The sequence below is a fragment of the Aulonocara sp. 'chitande type north' Nkhata Bay genome, linkage group LG14 (assembly GCF_057382095.1).
Source record: "Aulonocara sp. 'chitande type north' Nkhata Bay isolate Kocher_YH1m ecotype deep benthic linkage group LG14, A_spYH_male_GT1.1, whole genome shotgun sequence".
Classification (NCBI taxonomy): Eukaryota; Metazoa; Chordata; class Actinopteri; order Cichliformes; family Cichlidae; genus Aulonocara; species Aulonocara sp. 'chitande type north' Nkhata Bay.
Genome location: NC_141357.1, coordinates 39,898,093 through 39,911,938, shown reverse-complemented (window position 1 = coordinate 39,911,938; position 13,846 = coordinate 39,898,093). Strand labels below are relative to the sequence as shown.

At 43.5% G+C, this 13,846-nt stretch overlaps 1 protein-coding gene across 1 annotated transcript; it reads left to right on the top strand.

Annotated features, from left to right (window-relative positions):
- Positions 1-8,831: 8,831 nt before the first annotated feature.
- On the top strand, positions 8,832-9,761 carry LOC147315276 (olfactory receptor 52K1-like). The gene has a single exon (XM_086260353.1). The coding sequence runs from the start codon at positions 8,832-8,834 to the stop codon at positions 9,759-9,761; it is 930 nt and encodes a 309-aa protein (XP_086116479.1).
- Positions 9,762-13,846: the final 4,085 nt, after the last annotated feature.

Below are 13,846 nucleotides of genomic sequence, written 5' to 3'. Positions count from 1 at the left end.
CAGCTCTCTTTTCACCACAACATACTAGTACAGCTTCTGCATTACTGCAGATGCTGCACTGATCTGTCTGTTAATCTCTCTCCTTATGAATAACACCTAGAGATACTTAAACTCCTCCACTTGGGACACCAACTCTTCCCTGACCTGAAGTGTTCACCCAAACCAAGGCAGCTCTCTGGGTGCTCAGCACCCCCAAAGCGCTGATCCTAGAATCGCCCCTGCACTCTGCCATGACACCAGTCAGTCAGAAGTGCCAGCTTGATGCCAGATCCGGGCCAGACCCGTTTTCTATGAGCCTGGGCCAGATGGACCAAACCATAATCGGTCCAGATATGGCATGCCATCACATAAACAGTGCCATCTATGCCAGGCCTGGCCCACATCTGGATGACATACGACAGAGAGGAGATTGCTCGAGAAGGAATCACGTACACAGATTCAATCTGGGACAGCTTGCACATTGAACTGTCACTGAACTCTTCTCACTTTAAATAAAACGCACTGTCTATTCCTTCTAAATCTCCACTCCTGGGTCCTGGGTCGGCATGTTATGAAGGGACATTTCTCAGATAAGTTTCCCACACCAGTAAAAGAGTCCGACCGCCAGTGAGTGTGGGGAGTCTGACGGGCGCCATTGCTTTTTTTTTTTTTTTTTTTTTTTTTTTTTGTCCCGTTTGGATCTTTAGCATCAGAATTGTTGTCTTAAGGCCAAGAAAGATGCCAAGCGGATTTATTTTACCAAGTGGATCATCATGGCCTTGCCGTATTGGTCCATTTGATTGGCCTTTATTATAATTATGAATTTATTTTATTTTCAGTTGCTACAAACGGGACAGACATGACTGGGGGATAGGACAGGGAGAAAGAATGAAAGAAAGAGAGGGAGAGAAAGAAAACCAGAGGGGAGAAGAGACGGTGAGAAGGGGGGAAGAAAGAAAAAAAAAAAAACAAACAACAAAAAAAACAAAACTCCTGGGTCACCTGTATGGAGAAAAAAAACAGAAGAGAAAGCAAACAACAAAGAGCAACATAATAAAAAAAACAGCACCATCACAATAAACTAGCTAGCAGTAGATATCAGTAGATACTAAATAATAAACGATATTGTGCAGCACGCAAGATAGACAGCGCACAGTGTGCTTTGAGGCAGCAGCCAAGAAAGCTGTAGTCCGCGTCTGTGAATACTCGTGTGTACACCTGTGTGCATACCTGTGTGGATCAGCATGCTTGCATTCCAAAGGTTTCTCCATGTAACGATCTGCTAGGGAGTGTGGGGGGGCCACAGCCCCGTCCTCCAGGGTATGAAGCAGGTATGGAGGAGATCAAAACTCCAGACATCCAGAGGACGGGCGCCATTGCTAACTTTGTTTCCCACCCAAGTTGTTCTGCTAAACTAATCTTTCGTTCTCTAACTCACCCATGCAGTGCTTTGATTGACTCAGGTGCAGAACAAAGTTTTCTGGACGAGCCACTAGCCTGTGAGTTAGGCTTCCCGGTGATGCCTCTACCAGAGACACTCCAAGTAGCAACGATCAACGGTAGCCCGCTGGCAGTAGTCACACACTGCACCGAGGACATCACTCTTTTCCTCTCCAGTAATCACACTGAACATATCATTCTTTTTCTTTTCAATGCTCCCCACACCGGATTGGTGTTGGGCTAGCCTTGGTTTAAACATCATAACCCTCAGATTGTTTGAGAGAGGGGTAGAATTACGGTTGGAGTTCTTTGTGCCCTGAACAGTTTTTGCGTTCTGCTACACCGAACAAAATGCCCGCTGCTCTACCTTACAATATAAAGCGCCTTGAAGCGACTGTTGTTGTGATTTGGCGCTATATGAATTGAATTGAATTGAATTGAATTGAATTGTCCTACTGAACCAGCCTCTTCCCCAGACCTGTCAGCAGTTCTGGAAGAGTATCATTATTTAGCTCCAGTTTTTTGTAAAGAAAAAGGTTGCTGAGAGATGGTGGTCTAGGGCAATGAAACAGAGGGAGAGGAGAGTCAGGATGGTTCAGAGAATTGAATGAATAACAGTCCAGTAACAGTCTGTATGTCTTACTTTGTCAGAAGGCAAAGTGATGCCAGACTGTGAGGTAGCAGCCTGGGTGAGTCCAGTCCAATAATCAACCTGTTGGAGTAGCGTTCAGGTAGCTGCTCTGTGGGTGGATTATATTCTTAAACTTAGTTACAGAATTCCAGAAAGACATCTACTGTGATGAAGTCTACTCTCCACTGCTGTGTAATCAATTATTGTAAATGTAAATGTTATCAGGAAATGATCAGACAGGAGAGGGTTTTCAGGAAACACTGTTACATGTTCAGTTTCTATGCCATATGTTAAAACAAGATCTAGAGTGTGATTAAAGTGGTGGGTGGGTTCTTTTACATTTTGAGAGAAGCCAATTGAGTCTAATAACACATTAGACTGTGTCACCCCATATGGAAAAGAAATAGAAAAACTTATAAAAGACTTGCATCAGCTTTAGCTTGCTTCATATGGTCAATCATATAAGGCTCATATGATTTACTCATGAACCCACATAGCAAGCAGGTCTGGCCCGGATCTGGTATCAAGCCGGCACTGCTGGCTGACTTCTGGCATGATAAGACGTATGTCATCCAGATATGGGCCAGGCCTGGCATAGGTGGCACTGTCTATGTGATGGCATGCCACATCTGGCTCATTTGTGGTTTGGTTTATGTGGCCCAGGCTTATAGAAAACAGGCCTGGCCCAGATCTGGCATCAAGCTGGCACTTCTGACTGACTGGTGTCATGGCAGAGTGTATGTCAACCAGATGTGCGCCAGGTCTGGCAATGACGCCACTGTTTATGCGATGGCATGCCATATCTGGCCCACATACCTCTAAAATGATGGCCCTTTGGTTGCCCAGACCAGGTTTTCCAGAGGTAATCCACACATGGGCCAGCAAAGGACCACCAGTGTGTCTGCAACTGGCCTTGTGCTGGCCAATGTGTGGGCCACCTTTGGCAAACCAGATCTGGGCCACCAAAGGGCCGTCATTCTTTGCGGTATGTGAACCTGTGAAGACTCCCCAGACCTGCTGGTACCAGGAGTCCAGCAGTCCACCTAAACAAAGGGCTTTTATAGCAGATACAGAGTAGGTGTCCTCCCATAGTATAAATCAGTAAGAGAAGGTATGACCTCTCTCATGACCTTAAGATGTGTGTTTATGCCACAGTGCTCTGGGAGGCACACAGAGTCTTTGCAGCCTGCTAAGGATCAAACATACTATCACTACACAATCGATTATACACCTCTAAGAATATATGGTTATATATTATATAAGCGCCTTGAGGCGACTTTTGTTGTGATTTGGCGCTATATAAATAAAATTTAATTGAATTGAATATTTCTAAGCATAAATAACAATCCAACAACATAAACCTAACAGGGACAGCTTGGAATAAAACTGTTAAGTGCACGTCACGGCAGTGTGCCATGCAGGACACATCTCCCTTCTAGAAGTGAATAAAAGTGTTAAATGATCTACTGAGCAGTGTGTTGTCTTCCATCAGATGCCTATGAGGAATCAAAAAACTTGGTGAAGTGTTGAGACGCAACACCTGCCTGTGGGATTTGTTTTGGTTGTTTTTTTCCTTCTCCCGTTTTTCTCCCTCTCCATTCCTGGTGTTGTTTAAGGAAGTTGCACTTCTGGAAGTCAGGCGCTGAAGGACATCCGACCTGGAAGCACCTCTACGTGGGAGCTGAGTTGATTCAGCATCCCAGCTGTTGACAGACGGTGACAGTCAGCGCTGGAATATTTCACCAAGCCTGGTATTAACTCTGGTGTCTAAACTGAGTGAAGTGAGAGAAGAGACTGTTTGCTGTGTTTGCCTGCTCAAGGATTTCCAACAGGGAGGAAGGAGTTGAGGAATCATGAGCACAGGTCATTGCTGGGAAAGTGACAGAAGGTGGTACCACGCACCACAGGAGAAATGGGGAAGGCTCACTGATGATTGTTTGCACACTTGCATTGCCTATTGGACTAATTTATCACTGTAAATAAATTCACTGTCTGCTCTCCAAGAGTTCACATCTGGGTCCTCCCTTCCACCCACCCTGAAAAAATGCTATGTTGAGGACTTCTTTAAGTTGCTTGAAGACGTTTCACCTCTCATCTTCAGTTCTAAGGTCAAATGGTGGGGTGCAAGCTCCTTTGACTACGATGACCTGGATGACTGAGAACCTTCACAGACATATGTTGAGGCTGTCATTTTTAGCTTCTACATGGATGTTAAAATCACCCACAATAATTATTTTATCTGAGCTGATCACTAAATCAGGTAAAAAGTCTGAGAAATCAGACAGAAACTCTGTGTAAGGCCCAGGTGGATGATAGATGATCAAACATTTGGGTATTCCAACTGAGGTAGACAAGGCTAAGCTCTTTGGTCCAGTTGTGGCTACTGTAATATTCTTTCTTTGTGATTTGTTTATGTTTAAGTAATTTTCATTTGTTTTTTGTTTGTTCCTGGTGTAAACTGGTTGCTGAAATACAGAATAAATCATTATTTTGACTAATTATCAAACCATTCACTAACAGGTCTGTGTAGGTTCTCAGTCATCCAACTCGTGGTAGTCTGTGGAGCTTGGAAAGAAAGCAGCTGGACTTCTTTAACTTTCATGAAGATGTTTCACCTTCCATCCAAGAAGTTTCTTTAAAGCCATCCAGGATAAAATGTGTGTGCATGCTCCCTCCTTCCTAATAGCTTTTCAGTTCAATCAGCCTGAAAAGAAAGAGAAAGAAACATTTAACCTTCACCGGAAATCAAACTACATTTCTCTCATTTAAGTTTTAAAAACCGTCATACAGCCATACCAAATCAAAAATCAAACTAGGGTGAATGCCAGGGCCTACTATGATGCAAGCCACCAATCTCAGTTTGATTTCTGCAGCATAATTTCATAAATGATTCAATCAGCTGTGACATCCTCTCACACACTGAGTTCGGCTAAACATGACACGCATGTTGTTACAGAGGAAACACATGAACCCGAACTGCAGTCCAAAGAACTTTATTGCAGTTCTGTAATACTGAGGAGTAAAGCTAAATGATTTATTTTAAGCTTATTTTATGGATATAAAACATTGAAAATTGCAGTGTGCTGTTAGGGTCAGAGTGAGGGCACAGTGGGGACTCTTTCATCATGTATACTGTGTGTTTGCACGTTAATGAGTCCCAGACGAGCTCCTCATTCTTTCATCCTCCTCAGCAACTGTGATGCAACACAAGGCTCGGCCTCGGAGGCCTGTGGCCAGTCAGAAAAAATGGAACTACACTGACACACCTCAAAAATGCAACAACTGATTAATATGCAGTATTGTCCACATTATTTTCCTTTTTATGGAGGAATGTAACAAACTTTGTGTTTGTGTGGTTGTTGCAGGAAACAAAACAGCTTTCTTGTGGTCACCTCACAGGAGCATAAACACCAAAGCAGAGTCCCAAAGCCGCTCTGAAGAGTCCCCTTCCATTATTCCCCGTGCTGTACTGTGTGTTAATTGGCCTGTAGCTGGTTCAATCCTCCAGAGTGTCCGAGTGGCTACAGGCCTCTGAGGTCGGGTCTTGTTTTGCATCACAGTTGCTGTTGATGAAACAATGAGAAGCTCGTCTGAGACTCATTAATGTGCAAAGACACAGTATACATGATGGAAGAGTCCCCACTGTGCCCTCACTCTGACCCTAACATCACACTGCATTTTTCAATGTGCTATATGCAAAAATAATAATCCTAAAATACAGAACAAGGTGCTTTGAATTTTTACTTTTGGACATTGTTTTTTTGTTTTTTGTATTGAATATTTTGTAGTTGGTATTTTACTAGGCTATAACATTACTGCTGATTGAACTACTGATGCCTGTCTTAGCCACAACACTTTTGCTAAAGAGATTTTTATTTTCAAGATTCATATTTTCCTCGTTAAACAAAAATTAAATAAAAATTGTGTCCATCCTTCCATCTTCTTCAGCTTATGCGGGGCCGGGTCACGGGGGCAGCAGCCTAAGCAGAGAAGCCCTCCAGCTTGTCTGGGGGAACAACAAGGTGTTCCTAGGCCAGCCAAGAAATATGATCTCTCCGGCATGTCCTGGGTCTGCTGCGAACATTCTAGTGCGAGCTGGAGGGCATCACCCGATGAAGCCAACAGAACCCCATCATCCACAAAAAGCAGGGCTGAGATTCTGAGGCCACCTAAGTAAAAGCCCTCCGCCACTTGGCTGTGCCTTGAAATTCTGTCTATAAAGATTATGAACAGAATCGGTGACAACTGGCAGCTGTGGCGCAGCCCATCACCCACCAGGAACGAGTCCAACTTATTGCCAGCTTTGCAGACAGAGCTCTTGCAACGGTTGTATAAGGACTGAATGGCCCGTAGCAATTGTCCAGACACCCCATACTCCCGGAGCACCCCCCACAAGACCCCCCGAGGGACCTGTGGTTTAGACTGAGAAGACTAATGCCTTCTCCAAGTCCACAAAACACATGTAGACTGGTTGGGCAAACTCCCATGCGCCCTTGAGTATCCTTGAGAGGATAAAGAGCTGGTCCAGTGTTCCGCAACCAGGACGAAAACCACTTTGTTCCTCCTGTATCCGAGGTTCGACTAATGGACGCACTCTCCTTTCCAGCACCCTGGCATAGACTTTCCAAGGAGGCTGCGGAATGTGATTCCCGTGTAGTTGGAACACACCCTCCGGTCCGCTTTATCAAAGATGGGAAGCACCACCCCGGTCTGCCTGTCCAGGGGTACTGCCCCTGATCTCCATGCAACATTGTAGAGGTGTGTCAACCAGGATCGCCCTACAACTTCCAGAGCCTTCCGGAACTCGGGGCGGACCTCATCCACCCCAGGGGCTCTGCCACCAAGAAGTTGTTTAGCTGCCTCAGTGACCTCGCCCCCAGAGATTGGCGGGTCATGCCCTTTGTCCATAAAAACAGTGAACATAGTCGGTGACAAACAGCAGGCAGTTTTGTAAAGAAGCTGGAGTCATTACAAGCTTCTCACATAAGACACAAGATGTAAGAGATCTAACAGGCCGCACAGCACAACTGCCAACAACACAGCTGAACGCATGTCATCGTTCCACCTACAGGGTTACTGGAACAAGCATTGTTGGTGCCTGGAAGTAAACAGGAAGTAAAACTGAAAGTAAAGATCAAAACACAAGTCTAAAAACAGGACACAAACTGCAGTGTGCTGTTTGAATTTAGCATCAGGGCTTTAGCATTAGTTCATCAACACAGTGATGTTCATACACACTGCATTCTTTACATTTTCCCACAGTGTGTCTGTTATTTTGACCATGTGTTCTGTGATATTCAGCTGGTCACACCAACAGGGTTGCAAAGTGGTCGCGTCAGACGGAGAGTATTAAAGTGCTCAGTCAGATCAGCAGGGACAGGTGGATGGAGGAATGGATGGAGGTGGATCAGGGTTTGACACCATCCGCCTGCAATCGAGGCACACAGTCAGCAAGTCAAGCCTGCTCATTTATTTCCATTCAGGAACAATTAGGTAACCTCTGACTCTTTATGAATAATCTTTCATAAAAGTCTTCATTCTTCTTTATATGCAGCAGAGAGTTCCCGTACTCTAATATTTCTGAGGAACTGACTGATTTTTCACTGAACCGATTGTTCTGAGTGTGCTTTCAGTGTTGTCTTCAATGTGAACCCTGTGAACTCTGAGAGGACACATGAGCTGCCTCGGCTGTGAGTGAGGTTTGTTTGCTGTGATCATTTGTGCTGCTCGTGTGTTTTTCACTAACAGCTGATGTTGAGCCAGTTCAAACTTTCCATGCGGTGGAAAGCACACCACACCGTCTGAGTCTCCTGTTTTTATCAGATTTTTATCACTTCTTAACTGTTGTTACTTGAATATTAAACATACTAAAGTTGACCTTTGAGTCAAAGGCAAGGTAGAAAAAAACATACAAGAATGGTGAGAAGTGAAGAGGGGAGGGAGGGCTCCACTGACATGAAATAGCTGAGAGTCTGAACCGCAAGTAGAATTAAAATGTGACTACAAAGTAAAGAAAGAGTGAGGTGGAAATCATACAACTGTGTAATGAAGATTTCTCCTGCTTGATTTCATAAATCCTCTAACATTTGTAGGTTCAGCTTCCAATATTTATGTCATGGATAAAGCTTATGTAGTTCTGAATAAGAAAAGAGTCCATGTGAAAACTGTGAAGGAGCTCCTTGATTCAATCAGCATCTGACAAACAGAAACAGCTCTAACTGTTGAATGTTTATTGTAGATCGTCCTTGAGCCACATTCATGGATTTCAGAATTCTGTGGACACACATAAAACATGGCGCACCATCTCTGTTTAGAAGATATCAATGTGTGTAAAGACGACTGTTGTATGTATCACACTTTCATGCAAGAGGCCTAAACAGTGACACTGGTGTTGCAGCAGTTTGTCGTTCATGGCAGGGTTGGGACTTTGTGGTTCCTCGGTTGTTTCTAAAGATCTTAACTCATTTCCTCTTATCTGTGAGTGAGAGTTTGGACTTTCCCATTGCTTTGAGTATTGGTCAGTCTACTGAGTGCTGTTAAACAAATTATTTTTATGCTGCAAAGAGAAACTACAAGCTGTATTCTATAAAAAGGGGTTAACCGTCTGTTAGCCAACGCTGGAAGGTTGAAGTGTCAACAGAACACAGAGTCTGTGTCTTTGGCTCCAGCTTTCTTTATCAGTTCTTTCAATTTGTATTAAACCACTGTGGATTATTCTGATTTTTTGTCTCATTTCAGCCTGATCCAGCTAAAAACTAGGAGGGTTGGGGAGGCGACAGAGATGGAGGCAGTGAAGGAGAACATCTCCTCACACAAATATTTCTTCCTGGATGGCTTTAGTGAACTCGGAGAGCTGAGGCCGTTCCTCTTCATCCCGTTCTCCTTCATGTTTGTTGTGTCACTGTTTGCTAACTCCCTGCTGGTGTACGTGATCGTTTCACAGAGAAGCCTCCACTCGCCGATGTACATCCTCATTGCCAGCATGGCGTGCATTGACCTCAGCCTCCCTGTATTCTTTGTTCCCCACATGCTGCTGAGCTTCCTGTTCGACTGGAGGGGGATCTCTCTCATCGGCTGCCTTGTTCAGATGTATTTCATTCACTTGTTAGGAGCCTTTCAGTCCACTCTGCTGCTGTGGATGGCTCTAGATCGTTACTTTGCCATCTGCACCCCGCTCCACTATCAAGAACAAATGGCTTTAGCAAGATTTCTTAAATTTGTAATCCCTTTTTCCATCAGAAATATGTTTGCTGTCTTGGTGGTGGTCAGTCTGGCTGGAAAATTGCCATTCTGTCTGAGAAATGTGATAAACCACTGCTTCTGTGAGCACATGGCCTTGGTGGAGCTGGCCTGTGGAAGCACCACCATTAACAGCCTGGTGGGGTTGATCTCAGTCTTCTCTGTCCCTGTGACTGACTTCTTCCTCATCACTGCCTCTTACACAGTCATATTCAGCTCTGTGTTGAGCTCAGGAAAGTCAAGTGCCAAAGCTCTTCACACCTGTGTAACGCACATCGTGGTCATGACTGTTAGTCTGACCATCATACTCACAGCTTTCCTCTCATATCGAATAAGAAACGGTCTCCCTGCAGCCATTAGGATTTTCTTCAGCATACTGTACCTGTTCTTTCCAAGCTGTTTCAACCCGATCATCTACGGCATCAGAACTAAGGAGATCCGACAGCACATCCTCAATACACTGAGAGTCTGACCCATATTTTTTTCAGAGCAAATATAAATATTTCAATAACTTGGAATTTTCTTTATATTTATTAAACATATAGTTGGAATCATGTAATAACATATGATGCCTTACATATGTGCAATTCATTTTATTTTGTATGGTATGTATTTGACAATCAGATGCTGAGAAGAACATTACCATATAGAAATTAACTATGACTATAACATAGCAGTTGAATAAATCAGGGGGGAAAAACGGTTTAAACATCTGCATCTTCATGTCTTTAGAGACACTGGCACTCAGAATGGTGTAGTACAGCAATATAGTCACCAGGTGTCAGTGTGCTGCTATCACACCTGCTATGTATGCTACACCACTCAGATAAAACATTACACTCAAGCAGTGTATCTACTCTGGTCCAAAGAAATCCCACTTTGTACGGATGTCCACAATTTTTCCCTTTTTATCTCCTCTCACATTCATGAAGCACCGTGAAAACTAGAAAAAAAATACTTTTAATAGTACATATGGCATCCATCTCAGCCACTTATTTCTTTTAAGAAAGTGCACAGATGCTCAACAAAATTAACCAGCATAATTTAACTGTGCACACCCTGTAGAGCAGCAGTAGAAAAGTTGTGTTATCGTTCTGTCTTGACTCTCTTCTGCTTCCTGTGACTCATGGAGGAGGAGACTACTCTACAATGATCATCATTCCATTCTAAGAAAAAAATGTATGTCACTGGACTCGTAAATTATCTTTTTCCACTAGAAGTGTACACAAACTGAACCCAAATCAAAGGAAAAAGTCTGAAATCAATGTGACGATCTCACATGCTGGCTTCATTTCATTTTTCCACCTTTCTCAGAGCTATTTAGAAGATCAGCACATCCAACAGGTCTCAGAAGTCAGGTCTCAGGTCTCAGAAAAAAGCCTTCAGGTCTAAGGGCTCAGAATTTTTTTTTTCAGGCTTCAGGTTCCAGACAAAAACCCATCAGGTCCGAGGTCTCAGAAGTAAGGTGTCAGGTCTCAGAACACAAGCTATCAGACTGAGAGTAGCTTCCTGCAGGTGGCACTGTTGTCAGGTCGCAGCCTAATAGATTTCCAATTACATCATCAACGTGTGACAGTGAAGGAACGAAGAATTCTACCACAGGATTTGAATGTTTTTTGTTGGGTTTTTGTCTTTCTTGTTTTGTTTTTTTGTCATTTCAGTCCACACTCCAAACCAGTTTGTGGCGGTAATCCACCATTTTGCTGTTTACCAACCGCCAATAAACAATATGAAGATGAAGAATTCTACCACAGCTCAGACCAATGACTGTAGAAAACATGGACGACGCGAAGGCTCCCCAAAAATGAAGCCAAAACGTCTCTATCACCCCCTGGTGTCTGGCTGCAGCATAGGGCATAGGTCATAAACCCCGCCTCCTCCGTGTTAGTGGATGGGACTGGGGTCAGACTAAAATAAATTTATTCTCCTCAGATAAGATTCTTTCTTTTGTTATCAATAGTTCTCATCACGCTGATTTATGTTCAAGGGGTCTCCTCTCCCATAAGTCTGATTCTAATTCCTACCGCGGTGATGTTAAATTGGGGTGAAACGTCATCATAGCAGCTTTGACTGACAGCTGCAGTCACGGAGAAACTTGCGTATCGTACGCATAGCGTACGCTCTGAGAGGAGGGCCAGCGTTTACGCTATGAAAACACGACCGAGTGTTTTAACCTGACAGCCCGAGGTGTTCTTCAGTAAACTGGACTACCCGACAGAAGGACCCGAGGCCCCGCTGCACTTTTTCGGTAAGTTAAACGTGTTGATGCACTCAGCTGCATGAAGAGCACATGAGATTTTCTCTGACACAATTAAATAAAACCTGATGAAGGTCAAAGGTCGTCACTTGTATATTGAACTACAAACTTGTCATCTGGAATTCTTTCAGTTTTTTGCAGATGGTGTGTTATTTACCATAAAGTGATTCAGAGTTATTCATACCAGAGTAACCAGAGAGGATCATATATTTTTAAATGTATAACTTTCTACAGGACTGAATATAATATCTTTATGTAAAAGTCCGAAGCCTCTGGGGAGTATCTGAGTATTTATAACATTACACAAAGCAAAGGTCTCCATCACAGTGTTCATGAAATGCTGGGTTTATCCATCTCCTGGGGCGGGCCTACGGAGGAGTGCTGAAGATTTCCCTGTGAGGGAGCTGCTGGTGAAGATCATGAGTCCTGCTTGATCAATGCGATGAGCTTCAGTCTTCCTGGTGTTTCTTAAATGATGCCTCTTTCAGCGGGTCAACAGAACATCTGGCACAGGACAGCTGTGATGAAAGAAAGGGAAGAAGTTTCTCCAAACCTCTGGACCCAGAAACCCAGCTTGGTCCTGATGGTCTCCCTCACTAGTTTCTCTCCAGGGTGAATGTAGCTGTTGATATAATATGGACCCTATTATTAAATGAAAAGAACAAATTAGACTACACTACTGAAACCTTCTGCTGCTGTTTTAAAGTCTCCATGTTACCAGGATGTAGAGGGCTCTGAAGATTTAAACAGTTTTAGATGCATTACACTCACAGTCTTATGTTAAAATCTCAATGGACAGCGTTACATTTTTGATATTAACAGTAACTCTGGGCCTCTGTAGAGTGTGCAGCTGATCTCACCGCTGTCTAAAAATGTATAACAAAACCTAAGGAGTCCTGAATCCTTCAATAACACAGACTATTAGAGTAACAGGTGTGTAGCATCGCTAACTATCTAGCAAAAAGCCTCCAACACATTGGATGTGATAGCGGCTAATCTAACTAACGAATTAACAACAGAGCGATTTTAGATGTTGTAGAACTATAAGATGTTAAGCTGTGTGTCTTTTTCATAACAGTGAACTGGTTGTATTTACCTTAATTTAACGAGTCGTCAGTCGCGGTAAACCCATCAGCAAAAAACTGGAGCAGCCGGGCTACGTAAAAAGTGTAGGGGGGCGTGTTTGCAGTCATGTCCAGTGGCATGGCGTGACGCAGTCGCTCCACCTCAAGTCACTACTGCGCAGACTCTGGCTACAAAAATGCAAGATGGCAGCCTCCACAAGCGTTCACTGCCACAGCCGTGGTGCTACTGCCTGAAAGGCCCAATCACCACGAGTTTTAAAACGAGTGTGCGGCACCACCAGCAGTCTCTGATCTAATGACTTTAAAGCTCGAGAAGATGAATGTGGTTTCTGCAGGTCAGATAGAATTTTGGGGAGCTTGACCATGCAGGGCCTTAAAGGTTAGAACTAAAATTTTAAAATGAAGCCTGAAACTTACAGGCTACCAGTGAAGGGATGCCCAAACTGGAATGATATGAGATCTTCTCTTGGTGCCTGTCAAGAGACGTGCTGCAGCATTCTGCACAGTCTGAAGACGATTTAAGGCTGATTTGTTAAAACAAGTAAAAAGACCGTTACAGTAGTCTAAAAAGGAGCAAATAAAAACATGAATAATCATTTCAAGTTCAGGCTTTGGCACCAGTAGTCTGAGTTTTGAAATATTGTGTAAATGATAAAAACAGTTTCTCAGAATGCTGCTCGAGCGACAGCGAGCTGTCAAATATGACACCGAGGTTTCTGAGGCTCGATTTTACAGAAGGGTCTAAGAAGCTGATATGCTGCCGTTTCAGTGGAATGCAATTTACGAAAACCAGACTGGAAAGTGTCCATAACAGCATTTTTATCCAGGAAATAGTTAAGTTATTCTACTACTACTTTTTCTAAAATCTTCGATATAAAAGGCAATTTGGATATTGGCCTATAACTGTTAGGAAGACATGGATCCAGCTGAGGTTTCTTTAATACTGGCTCAACAACAGCTTGTTTAAAGAAGCTGGGGACTGAGCCAGTATGAAGAGAAATATTTATCATTTCCATAATACAGAGGCCAATGGAATCAAACACACTAGTGAAAAGTGAAGATGGAAGGACATCGAGGGGGCTTGAAGTCTGTTTTATATGACGAAGCAGGCCTCTGATGTCCTGAAACGTAACAGGAGTAAAAGAGGACCAAGTATCAGAGCTGAGCAAATTGTAAGTTTGATATTGAGAAGATGATGGAGAGATATTAGACCTG